The sequence below is a fragment of the Onychomys torridus genome, chromosome 18, assembly GCF_903995425.1.
Source record: "Onychomys torridus chromosome 18, mOncTor1.1, whole genome shotgun sequence".
NCBI lineage: Eukaryota > Metazoa > Chordata > Mammalia > Rodentia > Cricetidae > Onychomys > Onychomys torridus.
This window is the reverse complement of record NC_050460.1, coordinates 19,634,976-19,657,806: the sequence shown is the minus strand read 5'-3', so window position 1 is coordinate 19,657,806 and position 22,831 is coordinate 19,634,976. Positions and strand designations below refer to the sequence as shown.

At 41.0% G+C, this 22,831-nt stretch overlaps 1 protein-coding gene across 1 annotated transcript in view; it reads left to right on the top strand.

Moving 5' to 3' along the window:
- The window catches only part of Col19a1 (collagen type XIX alpha 1 chain), a 331,952-nt gene that overhangs the window by 285,404 nt on the left and 23,717 nt on the right, over nt 1-22,831 (top strand). The window contains exons 35-43 of the mRNA XM_036167742.1: nt 1,402-1,455; nt 4,617-4,661; nt 6,666-6,716; nt 6,802-6,846; nt 7,491-7,517; nt 11,631-11,684; nt 15,704-15,748; nt 19,849-19,893; nt 19,997-20,059. Of these exons, the coding sequence (XP_036023635.1) occupies nt 1,402-1,455; nt 4,617-4,661; nt 6,666-6,716; nt 6,802-6,846; nt 7,491-7,517; nt 11,631-11,684; nt 15,704-15,748; nt 19,849-19,893; nt 19,997-20,059 (429 nt within the window). The remainder of the gene's footprint in view (nt 1-1,401; nt 1,456-4,616; nt 4,662-6,665; nt 6,717-6,801; nt 6,847-7,490; nt 7,518-11,630; nt 11,685-15,703; nt 15,749-19,848; nt 19,894-19,996; nt 20,060-22,831) is intronic.

Sequence of the window (22,831 nt, the reverse complement as noted above, 5' to 3'; positions counted from 1 at the left end):
AGCTGGTCCTGGACTATCTCTGTAGACCAGGCTGGCCTCAAACTCACAGAGATTCACCTGCCTCCATCTCCCAAGTGCTGGGATTACAGGCATGCACCACCACCGCCTGGCTATTTTTATCTCTCTCTTTTTTTAATTTGGATTATTATTATTATTATTATTATTATTATTATTATTATTATATTTGAGTTTTAATTTTACACATCAGCCATGGGTTCCCCTGTCCTCCCCCCTCCTGCCCCCACCCCAACCTTCCCACCATCCCCTCCCCTCCATTCCCATCTCCTCCAGGGCCAAGACTTCCCTGGGGATTCATTTAAACCTGGCGGATTCAGTATAGGCAGGTCCAGTCCCCTCCTTCCAGGCTGAGCAAGGTGTCCCTGTGTAAGCCCAAGGTTTCAAACAGCCAGCTCATGCACTAAGGACAGATCCTGGTCCCACAGCCTGGATGCCTCCCAAACAGTTCAAGCTATTCAATTGTCTCACTTATCTGGTGATCAGATGGCCAAACACCCTAACAGTCAAGCTGGAACTCTCATCCAATAACTGATGGAAGTGGATGCAGAGATCCTCAGCCAGGCCCCAGGTGGAGCTTCAGGTGTCCAATTGTTGAGAAAGAGGAGGGACTTGTAAGAGCGTGAATTGTTGAGCCCAAGATTGGAAAAAGCACAGGACAAAAGGCCAAACGAAAGGAAGCACATGAATTATGAATCAAAGGCTGTGGAGCCCCCAGCTGGATCAGGCCCTCTGGATAAGTGAGACAATTGAATATTTTTATCTCTTAAATAAGAGTGTGATCATTCCTGGATGTTTTGAGTCATGGATTTGCCATAATTAAAAGTTTATCATTTATGCCTGCCCCTCAGTATGTCAAACAAACCTATATAGTAAAACTTAAAAGTTTGAAAGAGAACTGGAAAAGAAACCACAAGAATTACTGCTACTTCTATTCTCCAAGAAGAATTAAAATTATTTTTGTTTTCCTTTTAACAACACAGATCACATAACTCAATATGCACATTGTTAATTCTGCCCAGTCTTAGAGTATTTAAAATGTTGATCGCTACCAAAATTATACCTCATTTAGAAAGACATAATGTTATGTAAATTGCCATTTAAACAGCAAGACTAAATTCTTAAGTGTGTCAAAAGGTTCCAATTAAGGTCATTAAATGTGGTTGGCCAAGGTGAAAAAAAACCCACAGACAGAAATTTTACCCTTCCAAAGGCTTATCAGGAGAATACAGCTGCTGTATCAGCCCGAAGAAATATAAGCTTGTAGAACTGATTTAATTAGGATCAAATGACCTTCGAAATGGGTAAGTTTTAGAAACGAGCTTCCAATACCTTTTGACCATTGACTTGTTGGTTCTATAACAAACTCAGCTGTCCATTTCACAGGGCTTAACAGGAAGAACTGGACACCCTGGTCCTACTGGAGCAAAAGGTGACAAGGTACAGAGGAAAATGGGGCCTGGGTGGGGTAAGGTAAGACCATTCACTGAGAAATCCATGCATCCAAGATCAGCATACACTTTTGGGGATCCAGTACCTGTGGTGTGGCACCTTGCGCAGCCTTGGTACAGTGGGAAGGAGCTTGGGCTGGCCTAGGCTCAGTGTGCCGGGCTCTAGTGACTCCCCTTGGGAGACCTTGATTTGGGGCATGTGGGGATGTGGAGTGGCTTGGAAGGGAGGACTGGAAGATGGGAGGAGGGAGGAGATGGCATCTGTGGGTGGTATGTAGAATGAGTAGAAAATTCTTAATAAAGAAAAATGGAGAGAGATAAAAAAAAAAAAAAAAAGAGCACCCTACAAGAGCAAATGGTGTTGGGAAGTGGTTATTCATGAGGTGCACTGGTAAAGATGCTGGTCTAAGAGTGAATTTGAACACAGGAGGTGTGTTCCTAGAGGAAAGTAAGATGAGAGAACACAGGGGTGGGATATAGAAAATCCAAACTGGATGCAGAGGCTGGAGCATCCGTCCATGTGGGAAGGTGACTGGTCCAAGGCTCCTAAAGAGATATAGGTAAGCTGGATTGTAATGCACCAGAGAGCTACAGCTACAGCTGAGCCTTCATCTCTTTGGAGTTTTATACCAAAATATTATAAACTGACTCTAAACAGCATCTCTCATAGTCTCAAAGTTCCCAGCCTAAGCACTGAGGGTTTTGGCAGCTGGTGGGGCCCATTTTCTTGTTCACAAAGGGCATGTTCTAAATGAGTCCTTTTGAAGTTCAACTGTAACTCAGCTCCCTTAGGCTTCTTCATAAGGGCACTGATCCCATTCATGGAAGTTCCACCCTGTGACCTGTCTCCCAAAGGGCCCATCTAATCCATCACCCTATGAATTGGATTCATGCTATAGGTTTGCGGGAGAAGTTCCCAAACATTCTGAACAAGCTCTCTGGCTCCAGATGCCTTACTGGCTATAAAGACCATGAACAATAACCAAAGGTCTTGTGAGACAATCTGTAAATGCTATCCCTAGAAGGCCACAGTAGCAATTCACTAAAGACATGCTCCTTGGGAGGAAGAGTGTGTTGGTTACTTTAATTTCTATTTCAAAACATCCGAGAAAATAGCCAAAAGTAGGAAGGGTTTATTCTGGCTTACTGTTGGAGGCTACATTTCATTATAGTGGCAGGATCATGGGAGGAGGAGATCTTGAGGTCACACTGATTCTGCAGGCAGAAACAGAAAGAGGTGAATGCTGGTGCTCTACTCTCTTATTCAGTCGGGACTCCAGCCAGTGTGACAACGATGTCCACATTCAGGGTGGGTCTTCCCCAGCTCTGCTGTACATCTCTGGAAATGTCTTCATGGACACACCCAGAGGTGTGTTTCCATGGTGATTTCTAAATCTCAGCCACTCGGCCGTGAAGATTAACTACCACAGCTCCCAGCTGGACAGATGTGCTATATTTGGGAGGGAAGACCAACAGCACAGGAGTATCTCAAGCTGCCTTGGGGTAAGACCTAAAGTGGCTTGGCAGTGACATTCCAGGCACAGCCTTAACAAATGGGGAATAGGTACAGCTATTCAGATTAAGGAAATAAAGCCAAGGGGCCACATAAGCTACTTAACATCTTCCTGCACATTTGCCAGGATACCAGCTCCCTGAACAAAATGGAGCATGGTGGTGTCAAGGAGCAAAACATCCCCAGGACACTGAAATGAAACAATGTGCTTGTTCTAAAGAGCCACAGCACATTTGTATCCTGTTAATATCTCAAGAATCTTTCTCCGCTCCACCAGCCTTTTTTTTTTTTTCTTCTCTATTTTCTATGAAAATTATTACTTCCTAGATTGGCCTTTGAAGTTAATGGGAATTCCACACTGAAATGAGCTTGAGGGCATAAATGAGAATATGACTTCTAATTGTGCCAGGAAGAAAGAAAAGAACTATTCTCAATAGGCACACACTGTTGACTCATGAGAACTGTGATGTAATGCTCTAAAGGACATTGCCAGCAGTCAGCAGAGCACAGGGGTGTCTTAGGGAGACAGCGGCCATCAGAGCGGTTTGGGGAAGATACAGCATGCTTACTCAGTGTATGCATTCTCAGGCAGTACATTGAGTGAGAAATTTTACAGTTTATTTGTATTGATAAATATATGCTTTGTGATGTTTCCCTTTGTTATTAGAAAACAGAGTGTTGAAATAAATTCTTCAGCCAAATTCTGGAAGAGGACTAACAAACCTCAAAATTCCTGGACATTACATGTTAGTCCCTCTGGATGCTCTGCCAGTTAACCATGTGTTGTCACTGTCCCTGATAAACACAGCATAGAATATGTTATGAAAGACACCATTCTACAAACAATGCACAGTTATGGGAACAGCTGGTGAGATGCCAGAGGGGCTGCAACAATCGTTTGCTATGAACTGGTAACGATTCTTTGCTTTGTAAAAATCAGTTTTCAAGTTTCAGTTCAAAATCACATAAGAGTTATTGTTCCATAGTAAGCAATTATTGTAGCCCCTTTTGTTTTCAATTTATGTCTCCTATAAGCAGAAACCTAATGTTATTGAAATTGTATCAATAAATTAAATTAAGAGAACACTTCCCTAAAACAGCATCATACCAAAGTGGCTTCCACTCAGTAAGACACGTCTCACCGGGGTGTCGAGTTTGATATTAACTAATTTGATACTTTGGTTAGATTTTCTAGAATGCTCTCTCTGGTTCTAAAAGGCAGAAGATGGTGGAGGTGAAGCCAAGAGTGAAGGCTGGTCCAGAGAGCCACATTCAGTGCCTGCAATCTGCACATGAGCTCTACCCTATTCCCCATGTGCACATAGGAGGACAAAATAACCCCACTGTGCTCAAAGCCCAGAACAGGTCACCTAGCTTGTCTATCCCCAATGAAATTAAGAGCCCTTCCCTGGAGCTCACACAGCGAGAATCCAGCTTGAAGAGAGGTATTCACTTTCCTGGAGTGGGGAAATATATTTTACCAGGTCAAGGAGTAAGGTAGGTAGAAAAAGAATGCAAGGCTGAGGTAACATGATAGCCCATGGTAATTTTAAGAGATAACTCTTTGAACAACCTGGTTCACAAATCTGGAGTGGAAGTGCCCAAGCCATTCATCTGGGCTTATATATCTTGTGCAGGGCAGCGAGGGACCCCCTGGGAAACCTGGACCTCCTGGACCCCCTGTGAGTTGTTTGAGGTTTCAACTTTAATTCTGTGTACTTTTGACTCATAAGGCACAAGTGTCATAAGACGCTTGCAAAATTGTCTTCTGAGTTTCCTGTGTGTGTGCATGAGCACATGTGTGTGTGTGGGTGGGTGGGTGGGTGTGGGTGTGGGTGGGTGTCCGTCTGTCTGTCTGTCTGTCTGTCTGTGTCTGTGTGTGTCTATATAAATGGCAGACAATGCAGCATTAGGTAAACCTAATTTGTTCCTGTTACAGCTCAGCTACAATGTATAGTGCTCAGATTTGTTTGTATATTATAAACTTCCCTTCCATAAAATCAGTATGCATGGCTCTACACTGGCCTGACTCTAGACTTCCTACAAGGATGGAGAATCATTTGACTACCATACACCTTCTCAGAAAATAAAAGGCCTTTAAAAGGACATGCTTTTTTAGCCATGCAATTTGGACTTTCAAAGATGCTGTGTGTTCACCCTATGAGTGATGTCTAAGACGTGAGGAAATTCTACTTCCATGGCACGCAGCTAGAAAAATGCACAAGAGCCCTGGATGTTTGCCCGAATGGTCTACACAGACTTGCACTCTTTCAGGGAAGCTGTGGAGAGAAGAGAGGCCTCTCTCTGTGGCAAGTCTGCCCTCGTGTGGGGCCATGAATGAATTGCAGCAAAGCTGAGGCCCACATCCATCATTTCCTGCGTTGCTTCTTAGGAATTTAAGAAGCCAAATTTAGGAGAGAGAAGCATGGCAGCTTTCTGAAAACTAAAGTGTATGTTATGAGTGTTTATAGTTGCACACAAGCTAACTGCTTGGCTGTCTCTTTTTTTTAAAACACATTCTTTATCTGAGTCTTCCTTCACAAAAGAGCAAGACAAAAAATTCATGGAGTTCTAATTATAAAATATGCTCCTCACTTCAATGGTAAAAAAGAAAAATGTATCAAGAGAACTGTGTTTTTCTATCAGGCTTAAGAAATCTTCCTCTTGTCTCTAGATTCTTCCAAAATAATTCATTTTTTGAGACAGATTATATATCTTCTCTAGGAAACTTTCTTAGAAGTTTCTCAAGTCTCTTACATCTCTTTAGGGCATAGCATACTATAATGCAGCCCATGTTCAATTATTGCCAATTGAATGAAGAAACAATAAAAGGATAGACAGACAGAACGTTTTTTTTTCCATCACTGCTGTTTAGAAGATGCACATGAACTGTGCTCACTGGACACAGCTCCATTATCCCCAAGCAGTAATGAAATGATGGCTTCTTCATTTTGGTATCTGAGATATTAAAAAAAATGAAAACACACTCTTGGATATTTAATCTAAGGATCTGTTATCCTTTCTAAGTGATTCCAAACTAAAAGTCTCTTGTGCATTTCCCCCAAAGGCTAACATTGATGGAAATTTTCAAACTGAATAATGAGTCTTCTTTTCATGCACATATAGGGTTTTTTTTTGGGGCGGGGGGAGTGAGCAAGCTCTCATTCCCTAGTTATTAAGGGTGTCTTTGTAGAAATATCCACACAGGATTGTGAATGAAGTTGTCCTCCGATTCACCTTAATTTTCTGTTTGGTTTGAAGAGACTGTAGGAAAACATCACTTTGCAGTGGCCAAATTGTTCCCTGTTCACATCTTCATCAGCCCTGCTGCACGGCTGCCTGCAGGTCAGCAGGCTGGAAACACAGGAAATTGGCAATTCAGAAACTGAATTTTAATGAGCAAATAATATTTTTTTTCCTGAAAGCATTAGTGCCTCATCTGCAGGCTTAAACACTATTCAAACCCCAACTGGAAACATCCCTGTGCTCCAGGCATAGCACAGGTTCCTTTTCCCTGTTTCCCCGTTTTGAAAGACTGAAGCATTGTCATAGTCTGTTTATTGTATTAAATTCACTTGAAGTATAGAATAGAAAAACATAACTAAAAATTAATATAAGAAGAATATCATTCGGTAAAGTGAATGACGTTCAGAATGCTAACTTCTGCCTCTCATTTCCTCCCTAAGGGTGTCCCAGTCAATGAAGGAAATGGCATGAGCAGTTTATATAAAATCCAGGTATCTACATGACTAATTACCTATGCTCACTTTCCAGTCACAGGCTTCTATAAGTTCTGCCCATCTGCTTTCTCATCTTTTGAAGGGTGGAGTGAGTGTTCCCAGTTACCCAGGACCCCCAGGACCCCCTGTAAGTATAGATGATTATCTTCAACTTGCTTTAGCTGGACAATAATGATGGGGGTGGGGGAATCTCTCAAGCTCACTGAAACCTGAATGTCACAAATGTAACTGAATTTTACAGAAGGAGTAAATAAGGGAAACCAATTTGAATAAAAGAAAAAATGCACAAAACCTCAATATGGAAAATATTTAGCATAGCAGTCTCACTTTTTTCATTGTCGATCTAAATTATAAATCATGGTCATAGAAATAGCACCGTATTGTTTCTTTAGAGTTATTTTATTTTTATTGGTGTGTGTGTCTGTGTCTGTCTGTGTGTGAAGCTATACATGGAATATACATGCAATGCCTGTCGATGCCAGAAAACGATGCTAGATCCCCTAGAGCTAGAGTTACAGGTGGTTGGGAGCCACTCATCATGGGTGCTGAGACCTGAACTTAGGTCCTTTGGAAGAGCACTATCTGCTCTCAACCACTGAATCATCCCTTTAGAGCCCAAGTTATTTTTCTTAATTTTATTCTTCAAATCCAAACTTCAGCCAAAGTAAATATGTACCATCCTTACGTTTGTAAATGGGCATCTGAAGAAAAATGCTTCAGATTCTGTAACTGAGCTTTCACAACAATTAAAACATATTTCTTTTCTTCTAGGGCCCAAAAGGTGATCCTGGCCCAGTGGTATGTATGTTCTTATCTCTGTGTAGTATTGTTTGTTAACACTATAAAGGGTACCAAGCAAAGATGGCCTGCCTTCTTAGTGTGTCTCACTTAAGGTGTCAGAGACAAGCAAGCAAATAGAGATATGCCAGCAAATGTGTTCTTTATTTCCAGATGCATTAGTCCTGATGATGTCCCTGCCCTTGAGGTTCACCTCTTTCCATCAGCAGGTTTTAAAAATCATCCTCTGATGTAGGGAGGCACATATAATGCTCTTGACAAATGGAACACTTCCCTCTAATGGCCTTCTTTTGATGATTGATTCAGTTTTAAGTAGCTCATGGAAGAGAAATACTTAAGGGAAAGAAATTCCTTAATATGTCTGACATCTCACCAACCAAAAAAAAAAAAAAAAAAAGGAAGGAAAGGACTGTTTATTTACTTTGCATGTCTTGGGCAATTATTCTGCAGGGAGTACAGACCGTCACAAACCTGCTTATTGAGTAGAATATATCCGGGGGCTAGCACTCAGCAAAGACGAGATCATGTCCTCCAGCTGCCCAAAGGCTGATAATTTTTCCCAGCATCTTTCTCGACCGTGGAGCCTCACGACAAAAGTTCTGCCTGTTTCAATTAGATTCCCTTTAACCTTTTGTATTTTTTCCTGCCACGTCCTTTTCAAGCAAATATTCCATCCTTCATGTTCCATTTGTATATCCTTTTACCTCTGAGGGGAGAATTGAAAATTAAATGTACCTAACACTGAAGTAAGCTTTCAAACCACTTTCTGTGGCTTTTTATTAAGTCTTTTTATTATAGTTGAAGTTGGTAAATTTGCCTGAATAAATGTTAAACCAGAAAAGAGACAAACGATAGAAAGTAATTTTATATATAAATATATTTTCAAAGGGAGATTTATCAAAGATGCTATTTTTGTTACTGAGCCATATACATATTAGATGGCTATTTGATTTACTTTGAAATAATTATTTCAAGTCCTTAGTACTGTATTCTGAACCCCAAATATGTTATATAGAAGTTTCTTTTCTTTTGTAATTGGTTACTCTTTCTTTTTTGCATCTTTAAAAATACTGTTATATGTGTTCATCTAGAAATACATTGTTCATTTTTATTTCTATTTTCTTCCATCATATTGATAAAAATTCCTCTAAGTCTTACCTTCTTACAGATATATAGAACAGCACCCCTCTGGATCATGTAGACAGATTTAGACTTCTCACTGACTTTTCTGGAACATTCTTTCAAGTTCTCATGTTAATAATTTCAGGTTAAGGTAACAACATTTTTTAAACATATTAAAGAGTAAATTGTAGTTTATTAGCACTGGAAAGTAGCTGGTCAAAAATAAAAGAGACCATTTGAGTAAAATCTGAAGAAGTTAGCCCCCCCCCCCATTTTTTAGCTGCAACAGGGCAAAGAATAAAAATGAATTGAAGGATAGTCCCTGTGTTTGGAATATGAACTGAAAAATGTGGAGTCATTAAATTAAATATTGTGTGACCATTCATACTTTCATACAAAAAATTCCCGGAATTACTCCCTTGTGTGCTATATGGACACACCCCCATGGTGTTCTCATTGTCTCCCAACATTTGCTGGATAGAGAGAAACCACGCCCCCACAGCACAGGAATAAACCAGGACTGGAAGGACTGTACCTTCCAGAGCACATATTTGAAAAGCCAACATGGGGTGGGCGGAGGAAATGTACTCTCTGGGTACCCTTCAAGTCCCATGTCAAGTCAGCGTTGTGTCACTGTGACCAAATACTTGAGATAAACAAACTCAGAAGGAGGAAATGCTAGTTTTGATTAACAAGGTTTCAGTCCATTGCCAGCTGCTCTGTTGGGCCTGCGGTGAGTCAGAGTAAGTACCAGGAACACTTAGTGGGGCTAAGATGCTAGTCTCACGGTGGTAGGAAGCAAAGGACAGCTGTCTTTTACAACCGAGCCCTGTCCCTAAGGCCTAGTAAGCTATAAATCTCTAATGGGTTTATTGATTAGGTCAGAGCCCCTGTGATCCCTGCTTCTGTGTGCAGCTACACTGCAGATCAGCCCGTAAACTCATGCACTTTGGGAGTATATTTAAGATTCAAGATACAACACATGGCAATAATATTCTTCTGAATAAACCTCTACAGAGAAAAAATGTACCTTCAGTTGGATATACTAGTTGAATTGTTCCTGATGCAGAACAATTTTTCTTTAGCTCTTCAACACCTAAGTGATTTCAATTAAATATTTAATTATTATCTATTTTCAAACAAATACTGATTAATTAATCAATTACGCCTTCTATTGTAAGGAAAGGCCACTGAAAGTGTAAACAAAGAGACAGCTTGATACCAGGATATATTCCATGCATCGATAACTCGGGGCCACCTTCACACAGACTTACACAGAATAGAATCTGAACACTTTTTCTCTTATTCTTGTGATTGACAGGTTATATACTAGTGAGGATTGAAAAAGATTTCTGAAACATAAAACATATCTAGTTGTATGCTCACTTGTGAGGTGTGTGCAATAACAACAATGATGGTTGTTAAAGCTTTGGAAATATTTTCAAGCAGAATTGTATTTTGTATGCAAAAATACATCTACAGAGAATACAGTTTGAAAGCTTGCTTTTTTGTGTTGTTTGTTTGCTGTTTATTTGTAGACAAGGTCTCACTTGTGGACCAGGCTAGCCTGGAACCCAGTGATTTGACATCCACCTACATGTGCCTCTTAGGTCCTAGGATTAAAGGCAAGCACCACCACATCAGCCAGCATTGTGGTAGTTAAAGCATCCAGTGTCCTAAGAAAACATATTCAGTTAACAGTAATTAATTTACAAGAAATTATCTCTATTTGTTTATGTTTCTGTACTTTGTAAGCCTGGATATGTATGTACGTCATATGCATGCTGTACCCACAAGAGGCCAGAAGAGGGCATCGGATCCCCTGGAACTGGAGTGAGCTACCTTATAGGTGCTGAGAACTGAACCCCCATCTTCTGAAAGAGCAACCAACTGCTGAGCCTCTCTATGTACCCACTCTATACCTTTCTTGATCAAAATGTTTATTTGTTCAAATCATCAGTATTTTTCAACATAGATTTTTTTTTGTTTCCCAAATGTTACTTAAAGACCTACAGTCTGGGACCATGCAATACAATATATAGAAATTTTGTTATTGTTTTATTTTGTTTTTTAATGCTGCTCTGTCCCCTTTCAGTACCTGTCACCTTAAGAAATGACTTAAATTATTGAAGGTGCCACTCCTGTGGTTATCTTCCCAAGCATTTACAATCCATGTGAAGGATGCTGCCCTCTTCCCAGGCATTTACAAATCCATGTGAAGGATGCTGCCCTCTTCCCAAGCATTTACAATCCATGTGAAGGATGCTGCCCTCTTCCCAAGCATTTGCAAATCCGTGTGAAGGATGCTGCCCTCTTCCCAGGCATTTGCAAATCCGTGTGAAGGATGCTGCCCTCTTCCCAAGCATTTACAATCCATGTGAAGGATGCTGCCCTCTTCCCAAGCATTTACAATCCGTGTGAAGGATGCTGCCCTCTTCCCAGGCATTTGCAATCCGTGTGAAGGATGCTGCCCTCTTCCCAGGCATTTGCAATCCGTGTGAAGGATGCTGCCCTCTTCCCAGGCATTTGCAATCCGTGTGAAGGATGCTGCCCTCTTCCCAGGCATTTGCAATCCGTGTGAAGGATGCTATTCTGCTTTGAGAGCCCCAGCTTTAGTCACTCTTAAAGAGTTCAATCTTATTATAATGTAAGCTAGCAGCCCCAGGTGTCTCACAAATTGGTAAACTTTATGAAAATCTGCTTTTCATTCTAATTCTTACTGAAATTGGAGTTATTAACATACTACAGGGGTTTATCCTGATTAGATTCCTAACCAGAATAAAAATAATTAATCAGAAAATGGACTCATGCCTGGAGAATAGCTTTACTTCCCAAGCTATTTTCACACACCTAATGCTTGGAAACAAAGGACACTATTCATTAGCCAAGTTTGAAATCAATGTTGAGGGACATGGGAAATAAAGACCTTGACTTTAAATCATTGCTTATAAACCTTTGGTCATTGCTTCTGCATGTTTCCCTATTTTACAGGGAGAGCCTGGTGCAATGGGCTTGCCAGGACTAGAAGGATTTCCTGGTGTAAAGGTAAGCACCAAGGTTGTACTTGCTCAATATTCAAAACTGTATATTTACCTGCTATTATGCCTGTAAGTGCATAATAATAAGTGTTTATGAAGTATAAGGGGCAAAGCAAGTGAAGCTTTTGTAATTATGGGACTTGTTTTCTAGGGAGGGATACAGGAACAATGGGGAATGCATGATAAAAACAGAGTTATCTGAAAACACTACAGAAAAAAATTGAAAGTAGAACAGGTTAAACAGTACCACACATGCTTGGTGGAGAGGAAAGGGGGACAGCATCAATCATATGATATCCAAGAAAGCAAGAACTGAACAATGTCTTAAGGGAAGTGAGTTAGCCATGTCCTAATAAGTTTTAAGAAAGAACAATTCATGATGCAGAAAAAAAGGTATAAAGACCCTGAGACACGCCACCACCTCGAAGGAAGGTGAATGTGTGAATGCAAAATTCTTAGAGATGAGGTCTGAGAAGTGGAGACAGGGTAGAAAAAAGTGACCCCAGACACCAAACAGTGCTGTTCAGTGTGGCCACTTGAGGGATGGTACTGTCTGTGCTCTTAGCTACCAGGGATAAAATATTGTCAGCAAAAGCAACTTGGAGGAATGAAGGGGCTTATTTGGCTTACATTTCCACATCACACAACATTGTCAAGCAATCAGGGCAGCAACCTGGAGGTAGAGACTGAAGAAGTTATGGAGGAATTCTTAAGCCTGGGAATCACAAGGAGAAAAGACCAAATCCATGAGTATCCAGTTAAAGCAAGCTGTATTTGGGGGTGCACCCAGGACTGGCCAGCCGGCTGTCTGTTAAGTCAGGATTTGAGAGAGCAGCTCCTGCTGACCCCTCAAAGTCCCTTTTATAGGAGAGATAAGGTTTTCACAGAGGTGAGAGAGCTGGACATCATACATTGTTAAACATATATAATGAAAGGGAAGGAAAAAGGGCATGGGTATACATCATATGAATGGGGTTGCAAGCAGTTTACATCAGATCTAAGAAACTAGAACTCATTCTTAATTACAAATAGAAATCTTGCAAGGACTTAACAAAGGACAAACAGGAGCTTATTCTTGAACTACAAATGGAAACCTTAACCTGCACAGAAGAAAACGGAACTTTTTAATAACAAACAGAATTCTTAACTTGCACAGTACAAACAGGAACTGTCTTAACTGCAAACAGAACCTTAACCTGCAAGATATAGTTTTCCTGTTTTGGTCTCCCATTAACTTGCAAAGTAGATTGTTCCCATTTTGGCCTCACAGAACAGCGCCTTTGCTTTTTGGGGTCTGGAGAGGGTGTGCAATATGCAAAAGCATATGGTAGCCAGAATTCAAATAAAGAGAAGCAAGAAAGGCAAGGATCCCAATATTCCCTTCAAGGTCACATCTTCAATGACCTGACTTTGTTCTATGAAGCCCCATCTACTAAAGGTTCTGCCATCTCCCAAGGGCACCAGAGGCCAGCAAGCAAATCTTTAACATGTGGGCCTTTGAGAAACGGTAGCACAGACCATTCCAGTATCTATGGGGAGCTGAATATAGTCAGATCAGTCCTTAAAATTATGGAGTTTCCCCAGCCAAGTTCATACTTCCAAGCAAAGACACAGAATAGTAGAGGAATGGGTTTAAATAACACCCTGGCTTTGACAAGTGAGGACTCAAACACAAATATATCAAAAGGAGATTGATGGTATACAGTAGGGAGAGACAAAAGCAAGTAACCGTGGAATTTTAACTAGGCACGAGAGAATCAGACCAGGCAGGGAGTGAAGGGTAATGAAAAGTTTGAACCGTGAGTGAATCAAGGGTCATGGGGTTCTAGTGGCCAAAAGCTGGGATGTATGAGAATGGGGTGCTGGAGGGCATGTAAATATTGACTCTCTCAGATGTGACTGGGAATATGAGGCAAGATGACTAGAGGAGAGTCGGGGCAGTGAGAATCCTGAAAACAGGAGACCCTCTGCACATTAGCATTTTCCAGATATGTGAATATTTCCACTGAATAAAAAGTTATGATATATTCAAGATGAAAACAAATGGGAATTACACATTTATATCCTTTTCCTGATCTTTTAAAATTTCAGTTGACACATAATAATTTAGAGGTGCAGTATGAAGTTTCTACATGTGTATAAGTAGATAATGCTCAAATCAGTATATGTCATGTCAGCACTTCCAACACTGGTTACTTCCTTGTGACAAGGATATTGAAAATCTACTCCTCTAACTACTTTGAAATAAGGAGCATGTTATCTCCCACTGTCATCCTGCTGTGCAACATACCACCAGATATTACTCTGTCTCATCGTAACCTAGCCTTGCCTGACCAATCTCTCCACATCCCTCCTCACCTCTACACCCTCTTACCTCTGCCAACCACTCTTGAATTGTCTAAATCCATGGAGTCTACTTCCCTACATGAGTTAGATCATGCATTATTTATTTTTCTTTTAACAGGGCCTTTATACTCTGAAGATATTACTTCTATCTGTTACAGTTCATATCCTAATTGGTCTTTGCTTTTTGTTTCTAATTTTAATCTTTCTATAAAAACTTTATTATAGTCAAATCTAAACTATTTTTTATTTCTTCTTTGGAGTTTTTAATAGAAACTGTTTACTTTCATTTATTAATCAAGATCAGATAGCCACTAATAGATTCTCCTGGTTCCTTTCTAAAGTTAATGTTATTTTATTTTTACATATCTCTATGTGGAACTTATATGAAATACAATATAAAGAATTATTCAACCATTAACTTTACTTATGACATTGCTCTCTCTTTCCTAAAATTCCTAATATGAATGTACTGTTATTTATGAAATTTATATTCTACTGCATTGACATACTGCTGAACTTTATACCAGCATTCCATTATTTTAATTATAGCTTTATTATGTACTTAAATATCCATATTGCTAGTATCTATTATTCTTGTAGTATTTTTGTTCCATCCTCTCATTTATTATCTCAAGTGAACTTTAATATTTTTGATCGAATAGCAGTCATGTAACAATCACCTTAAGTTTATAAATTATGATATTGTCTTATGCTCATTATCTCTTTATGAAGTCTTCTTTTATGTCCCTAAGCAAAATTATGTGTTTTTTTAATATGGGTTCTGCCCAACAAAATTACCATTTTACTAGCACGTAAATTTACATGTAATCACTAGCACATGCAGCACTGTCAACCGTATCTGAAATACCACACTGCCTTTTGAAAAACACCTGAGTTGTTCTGTTTTTCAGAGCAATTAAATGGATATTCTGATTGGTCACTGGAGAACTACAGATCTTTAGTTCTCAATCTGGCTTGTTCTAACCCTGCATTCAATGGGAGCAGGCTAAGAAGAGATTTCAGGAGACATTCATTATGATTAGTCTTTCAAGTCATTGTAATAATGTTTATTCTGTATAGAATTTTAAATATTGACTAACTTTAGCTGTAAGAATGTATGGTTCCCTCTTGAAATAAACCGAAGTAATATCATGAACAATGATTTTCATTAGGACTATGAATTACTTTGTTCTTTAGAGGAAGAAAATATAATAGGTTAAATTGTGTATTCATTTTTCCTGCTTTCCTAGTGTTCTTCATACAAGTTAATAACAATGGCACTTACTATATTCAAACAAAGGCTTTATCAATTCAATCTCTTTTAATTATCTACATAAGTGTTATATTTACAATGTTTTACCCCTTCTTCTCTGACCCATTCCTTTGCCCCATCCAAATTCACGACCGCCTCTTCATTATTACTCACATATATATAAATAATTTGTGTATAAATACGTCCTGTTGAGGCCAATTAGTTTTGCTTGAGTGTGTGTGTGTGTGTGTGTGTGTGTGTGTGTGTGTGTGTGTGTGCGTTTAGATCTGGCCACTGGGAGTCTCATCCTTGGAGAACACTGAATTTTTTTACAGTGGCATGTCAAATTACTATTTGAGCAATGATTTTAAAAGTGAAGTGTCTATAGCTATCATTATAAGTAACCATTCCTATTTTAATCTAAACAGGGAGATCAAGGCCCAGCAGGTCCCCCAGGAATAGCCGGCATGTTGGTGAGTCTGGCTTATCTCATGTTAGCTTTTCAGCTGTGCATTTCTATCGCAATAATCAATCTACAGCTAGTGATCAAGGGTGCCTGGAGTATATTCTGATGACAACAGTTGCCAGAGCCTGTCCCATTCTTGATTCTAGCCTATCTGTTCTTTATTTGTATTTTCCCCTACTTTTTGGTTTTTCCCTTCCCAAGTCTCTTTCATGGAAAGAGAGGAAATGCGGTTACCCATGGCTCTGTGTGTGCACAGCTCTGAAAACTCACTTTCTGTACCTCTGTGTCGTATTTCAGCAATTCTGCATCTCCCAAAGGCTGAGTTCTCACCTCGGGGCACGTACATCAGGCTGTACTGAGGCTGTAGTCTGCCTGGGTGCCCACTTCAGCCAGGGTTATTAGCGGAGCTTCTCCTGCCGCTGGTGTTTCCGCATAAGCCAGGCTTCAAGCCTCTCAGTCATTTCTGTTGCTCTCTGGTGTCAAATACTTCAGTCTCATCAAGGGCTTTGCAAATGAATAGGAAGTGCTCCCAGAAAGGTTGAAATCATTTCTCTGAGCCCTTGGGATAATTCTGATCTCCATTCATGATGCCCTCATTAAAATTTTGTGGTCACGGTTTATGAATAAGAGGCCATTTATCCTCTTGCCAGGTGACCTGCAGGGAAAGTCCAGTATCACATTACAAGAAAGTCAGTGGAAACCATGTGCTTGGGCAGTAGGAGCACTGTGAGGATGAGAAGGAGCCCTACTCTCAGCCCCACACACACACTGTAGCCTCACTGACTCCACTTAGCATCATCCTAGACAGCCTACGATCCCCAACCATCATCCATTGCCATCTACCACAGTCCGAAAAAGGTCCACAGACCCCTCTACATGATTACATTTTACTAACTCAAATAAATCATAAAACGCTCCCCATCATGTACATGCTTTACAGAGAATGGCACTCCTTATTACATTTGTCCAGACTGAGACTAACAATGTGCATAATTGTAAAGTCAGAAAATGAAAACTACGTTCTCTAGCAAGCACTCTGGAATTTGTATAAAATGAAGATTCTTTATGGAAGTGCACTTTACACTTAATCTTATTCCCCCCCCACACACACACACACACCTCTGACTCTCCTCCTCACTAGCATTATGGGCTCTCTTTCTGAAACTGTGCTCAGAATACCATTTCAACCTGTTCCCTTACACTCACATCTTATACTCACAAAGAGACTCATTTTCCCATTACAGCCCTCTACATGTGACTTCAAAATACTTTCTGCTGTTACCATAAATTAGGTCTGTCTTCAAAGAAATGTTACTAGATGCCAGTAAAGTAATTAAAGCTTGTGTAGTAGTTTCAAAAGATAGTTTAAATGAGCAATTCCAGAAGTCTTTTTGAAGGCTGTAGTTTGATTGAAATATCAGGCATATATTTGAATACCTAACATCTGATAAATTCACTTTAAAAGTAACATTTCCAACACTTAGGAGCACTTGGCAGCTTCAGAATTAGGAAAGGGTAAAAACTGTGTGCAATTGTGTGATTCAAAATAAGTCTTTTTTTTTTTTTTTAACTGTTAAGAGGGCCTATCAGAAGTGGTAACAGATACAAGACATTGTGAATGCACCCAGTGCACTGTGGCATACACTTTCAAATGAGTACATGCTCAATTTTACTGTAGATGGTAGAGGTGTGTTTGTGGTGGTATTGTGTTCCCCAAAATATTGTGCACCCTAATAAACTTATCTGAGGTCAGAGAACAGAACAGCCACTAGATACGGAGGCTAGAAAATGGTGGCACTCACGCCTTTAATCCTAGCATTCCAGAGGCAGAAATCCCTCTGGATCTCTGTGAGTTCAAGGCCACATTGGAAACAGCCAGGCTTGGTGACACACGCCTTTAATACCCAGAAGTGAGCCTTTAATGCCAGGAAGTGAGGGCAGAAAGCAAAAAGGTATATACTGCGTGAAAACTAGGAACTAGGTTGGTTAAGCTTTCAGGCTTTCGAGCAGCAGTTCAGATTCATTCTGGATAAGGACTCAGAGGTTTCCAGTCTGAGGAAACAGGATCAGCTGAGGAATTGGCAAGGTGAGGCGGCTGTGGCTTGCTCTGCTTCTCTGATCTTCCAGCATTCACCCCAATACCTGGCTTCAGGTTTTATTTTATTAGTAATACCTTTTAACAATTCATGCTACATGTGTTCCAGTATTGTCTGAAACTTTCAAGGTGGTTGCTGTAGTTGAAGCAAAGATAAAGCCAGTTGGGCATGTCATGACTACTCAGTGGAGGTCCATGGACCTAATCCTGCCCTTCCTAGAAGAGAGTAGTCTTTATTTCCAGTATTTCCAGGGCTACCCAGGGCTTTTTCTAGAATGTCTTTCTTTCTCCTTTCTCTGAGAGGGTTACCTCCCAGAATTCTAAAACGGGTTGGAAAAGGGGCCCTTCCCTTTTAAAGTCTCAGCTGCTCACTGAAATCCCTACAATATCTTTCCCAGAGGTGATTAGGCCCACGGAGTAAGAAGGTCTGCTTCCAGAGGCAGTCCTGTAAGCTCAGTCTAATGCTCTGCACGTTACTTCAGGTCTCAGCTAGACCACGGTATTAGTAACTGTCTCCATCACCATGATTTAAAAAAACAAAAACAAAAAACAAAAATCCTTGTCAGAAGCAACTTCAGGCTCAAAGTCCATAGACAAAGCAGAGAGAGCATGGTAGCTGGGGTAGGCCTCACAGGCGCAGAAAGAGCTTGAGAAGTTTGTTCGCATGTCCAGCAGAACAAACAGTAGTAGAGAGCTCCAGCAAGGATCAAAAGTGGATATGGCCCTCAAGGCCTGCCTCCAAGCCGCCTGCTTGTTTCTGCTAGAAAAACCACAGTCGCAAAGGTTGACAACCTCCCAAAACCGCCACCAGCTGAGGACCGAGTGTTCAGATACCTGAGCCTGTCGGCACATTTCACATTCGACCTGTGTAAACGCCGTGTCCCTACTTCCTCCTGTGGTCTTTCTGCTCCAGGGTTTCCTGGTTCTTGTTCTTTAGGCCATGGCACATTAAGGGGGGGAGGGGAGTATTTTCCTCAACCCTTTACCCAAATACAGATTTTCAAATAAAAGGTGGGGTTTCTTTTTCGTATTATCTTACTACCAGGACAGAAGCGCCTTTGTGAAATTCAAAACCTGACATGAATTTCTCTCACCCCCGCCTTTTGTCTTACTTTGCTTTCTATTGTTGTGACTTAAAAATATAAATAAATAACCAAAAGCAACTTGGGAAGGAAGGAGTTTATTTTGGGTTTATGTGTCCAGAACACAGCCCATCCCTCAGGGAAACGAGGGCAGGAACTCCAACAGGACAGGAACCTGGAGGAAGGAACTGAAATAGGGACTGTGGAGGGCTGTTGCTTCCTGGCTTGCACTTATGGCTTGCTCAATCTGCTTTCTTATACAACCCGGACCACCAGCCCAGCTGTAGCACTGCGCACAGTGTGCTGGCCTTCAATCATTAATCAAGAAAATGTCTGATGGCAGAATCTTCTCCATTAAGGTTTCCTCTTCCTGAGTGACTCCAGTTTGTGTCAACTTGACAAAACTCAACCAGCACACCCTCCCACAACTCCCACCTCCATCTCCCACCCCCTAGAGCAGCGGTTCTCAATCTATGGGTCATGACCCCTTTGGGTCAATTTGAAACAATGAAAATACATCCTGCATATCAGATATATTTACATTACAATTCATAACGGTAACAAAATTACCATTATGAAGTAGCAACAAAAATAATTTTATGGTTGGGGGTCATCGCTACAGGAGGAGCTGTGTTAAAGGGTTGCAGCATTAGGAAGGCTGAGAACCAGTACCATAAAGTAAGAAAGAACTACCAGGAAAAAAGTCATAAGGATATCTAATAACGAGGGTACACTGGCTTAACGTTTTCAAAAATATCGTCCCTCTTGCCCTCGGGACTCTGTAGTGTGTGCCTTACAGCCTCTGGAGTCTAGTGAGCCCTGGAATGTGTACCTGTCCAAATACTACAGTAACCTTTAAACTCTTGTGGAGATAGAAGTGCATGGCATCAGTAGCACAGTTCCTAACGTTTTTATTTGGTTTTCTTCCAGGGGAAACCCGGTGCCCCAGGCCCTCCAGGAGTTCCAGGGGAGCCGGTGAGCTACCACCAATTTAGCAGAAGACACACTGCTGTAGTATCTAGGTGCTATTTTTAAGAAATTTTTACCAATAAACTTTTCTTTTGGCACATGTTTATAGGGTGAGAGAGGACCTGTTGGAGATAGAGGTTTTCCTGGACCAGAGGGACCCTCAGGGATGCCAGTAAGTACTTATTAGCTAGAAACTGCTATTCTAAGAAATGTTCTAAACATTTTCCATTCACCTTCCTCCTCAGAAATGTAAGATTTGAGCAAGCAATTTCAGAAGGAAATACAAACAGGTTCTAAAAATTGAATTTGGGGGTATTATCAGGGGGTTCCTCTAGGAGTTTCCTAGATCTCTGTGTGGTGTTTTTATAACTTAAACAATGAGGGGGAGGTGAAATTTTCTAAGTCCTCGTTAAGTAGACACATTATTTCTTAGGTCTAGTAACTTAAGTAGAGCTCAAATTAAATGTCCTGTCACATCCTAAAACCTGAAGAAGCCAACAGCTCACTGGCATAGCGTCTGTGTGATAAGCTGAAGCAGAAAGTTATTTCTAGACTGGCATTATGACAGTCATCCCAACCCAGCATTTATACATCTAGGCCCTGCTATGAGCTGAGGATGTGCCTGGAGAGAGGCAGGTGAAGTTCTCTTGTTGTTGTTGTTGTGTCTTAAGGATTTGTTTCATCTTTTAAGATTTATTTTATTTTATGTGTGTGAGTGACTGTATTACGTATATATGTACACCATATGGGTGCCTGTCGGGGCTAGAAAAGGGCATCAGATCCCCAGGAACTGGAGTTATAGAGGACTGTGAGCCACCAGATGGGCGCTAAGAACCAAACCCAGTCCTGGGGAGAGCAGCAAGTGCTCTTCACCTCTCAACCATCTGTCCAGCCTATCAAATTTATTTTTCACAGAGGTCTTGGTCATTTGCTATGTCGTGTATGGAAGGGAAGGACTGAAGATAAATAGCTCAGAGCTTTGTTCGGGATTTCTCTGACACTCAGAGCTGATGGATTCTCTGGCCATCCATCATCTCCTCCGAGGTGGTGAGGAAGGACCAGGTGAAAACAAAGTCCTGAGCTTCCTGTCACCTCCCCTTAACAAATTTCTCCTCCCTAACCCTGCGAGGCATCTCCTAAAAGGCTTGCAATTGAGATCCCGGGATATAATAATAGGCAAAGTTTTTTCATTAAAGGAACATTTTTGAGCAACTGTTGCATGCTAACAATGGTTGGTGCTGAAAACTGCCGCGAGAGGGAGAATCATTCATGTCTGGGGGTGCTCTCACTGGTCGCTTGCCATCCTACACCTATGAAGAGATGGGCAATGCTACTTGCATTTAGTCAGTCATCAAAGGAAGAGAACATGATGCAGGGAAGGGGTCTTGTTAAGAGGGATGCAGGAAGAGTTGGTGGGGAAATGGGGCATGGATATGATCATGTTTCATTCTGTGCATGAATTTTTTTAAAAAGAAAACTGTGTACATTTTAAAGGTTCAAAGCATAACTTCCAGTTTTATGTTTGATTTATCTTTTACTCAGGAGTCACAGCCGTTTCTCATTCTCTCCTTAATCATCTTTATCTCTGTTGCTAGTGTCCTTGCGGGTAATAAATTCTTTGAACTATACACTTCAGGTAACGAAGTCTTAGTTAAAGTACTCTCAGTAACTCCCAGGGTGCTTCAGAGAAGTCCCTGAGCCTATGGTTGGGTTACCAACTGTGACACATGTCAGTGTGATTTACCGCAGTGAAAACAGGTGGCTCTCTGCAGCTGTGTCCTTGTGGAGCCTGTTCCTGCAGATTAAAAGTCTCTCAGGCTTTCACAGAGCATGTCTCTGCAACACCTGCTGGCTAGGAAATGCCGCCCCTCACCTTGATCTCTCTCTTCAAATCACATCTCAAAGCTGCATCTGCGCTTAGGCTCTGGGTGTTTGATTTGACCCCAGGCCCTTTTCCTCCTTCTGTATCTGACAGGCAATCTGTCCATTTTATAAATCTCCAGGCAGGGCTGGCTTTATGACCACTTCCAAAATACCTTTAATGGTCCCAGAAGTTCCAATTTTCTAATAAAAAATGTCACTGCTTAATAGTCTCAAAAACTACAATTACAGATTCCCAGTTCTCATTCAAACTGAGAAAGAGTAATTTTTCTTCAGCTGACAGCTTATTTTATAGTAGGATCACATTCCAGCCATGTTATGAAATTCCCTCAGAAACAAGTCACAGCGTTTGCTGAGAGGGAAACTGTGCTTAAAACTGTTTGGTGATACTATTCCTGGGAAGATGTCAATGAGTGTCTCCTCACACAGATAGAGAATCAACAGCAGACCAGAGATACCGGCAAAGTACAACTTGGTAAGCCAGTGAGTTTAACTGGCATTACTTATGGGAGTATAGGTGATGAGCTACCAGCAGGCGTACAGATGATACTCAGAAAGCTGCATCACCATGGGTAATGCTCACAAAAGCTGGATCCCTGGAGCTCACTGCACAACTTACAGGTAGCTCAACAGGATGGAGAGTGTCTTTTCCAGACACTTCCATTGTTTCTGGGCCTCTTCAAGGCAGCTTGGCTGGTCTCAGGGTGTCTCTCAGAAGTCCTCACTGCTTATCTGACCTTGGGGAAGGAAGAGTGAATCTGGACAGTTTCAGGAACTTCCTGAAGATTTTGAGTTCTTTATCCTGAGTTTTAACTAGCTTCCCTGAAGGATGGAGTGTTTCCACCTTCCTTTAAAATATTCTGAGTCTTAAGGAACTTCCCTCCAAGACGGAAGGAAGGTTTTTATCCCAGAGAAAGTTGCAGCACATGAAAGGTATAAAATATCTCCATATCTCATCCACTGCTTTGGGGCACCTTCATTCTTCATAGGCGGTGGAGAAAGCCATCTTGGGCAACGACTTGAGAGGACTCCACACTCTCCATGTTGTTGTGCTCACTTCTTG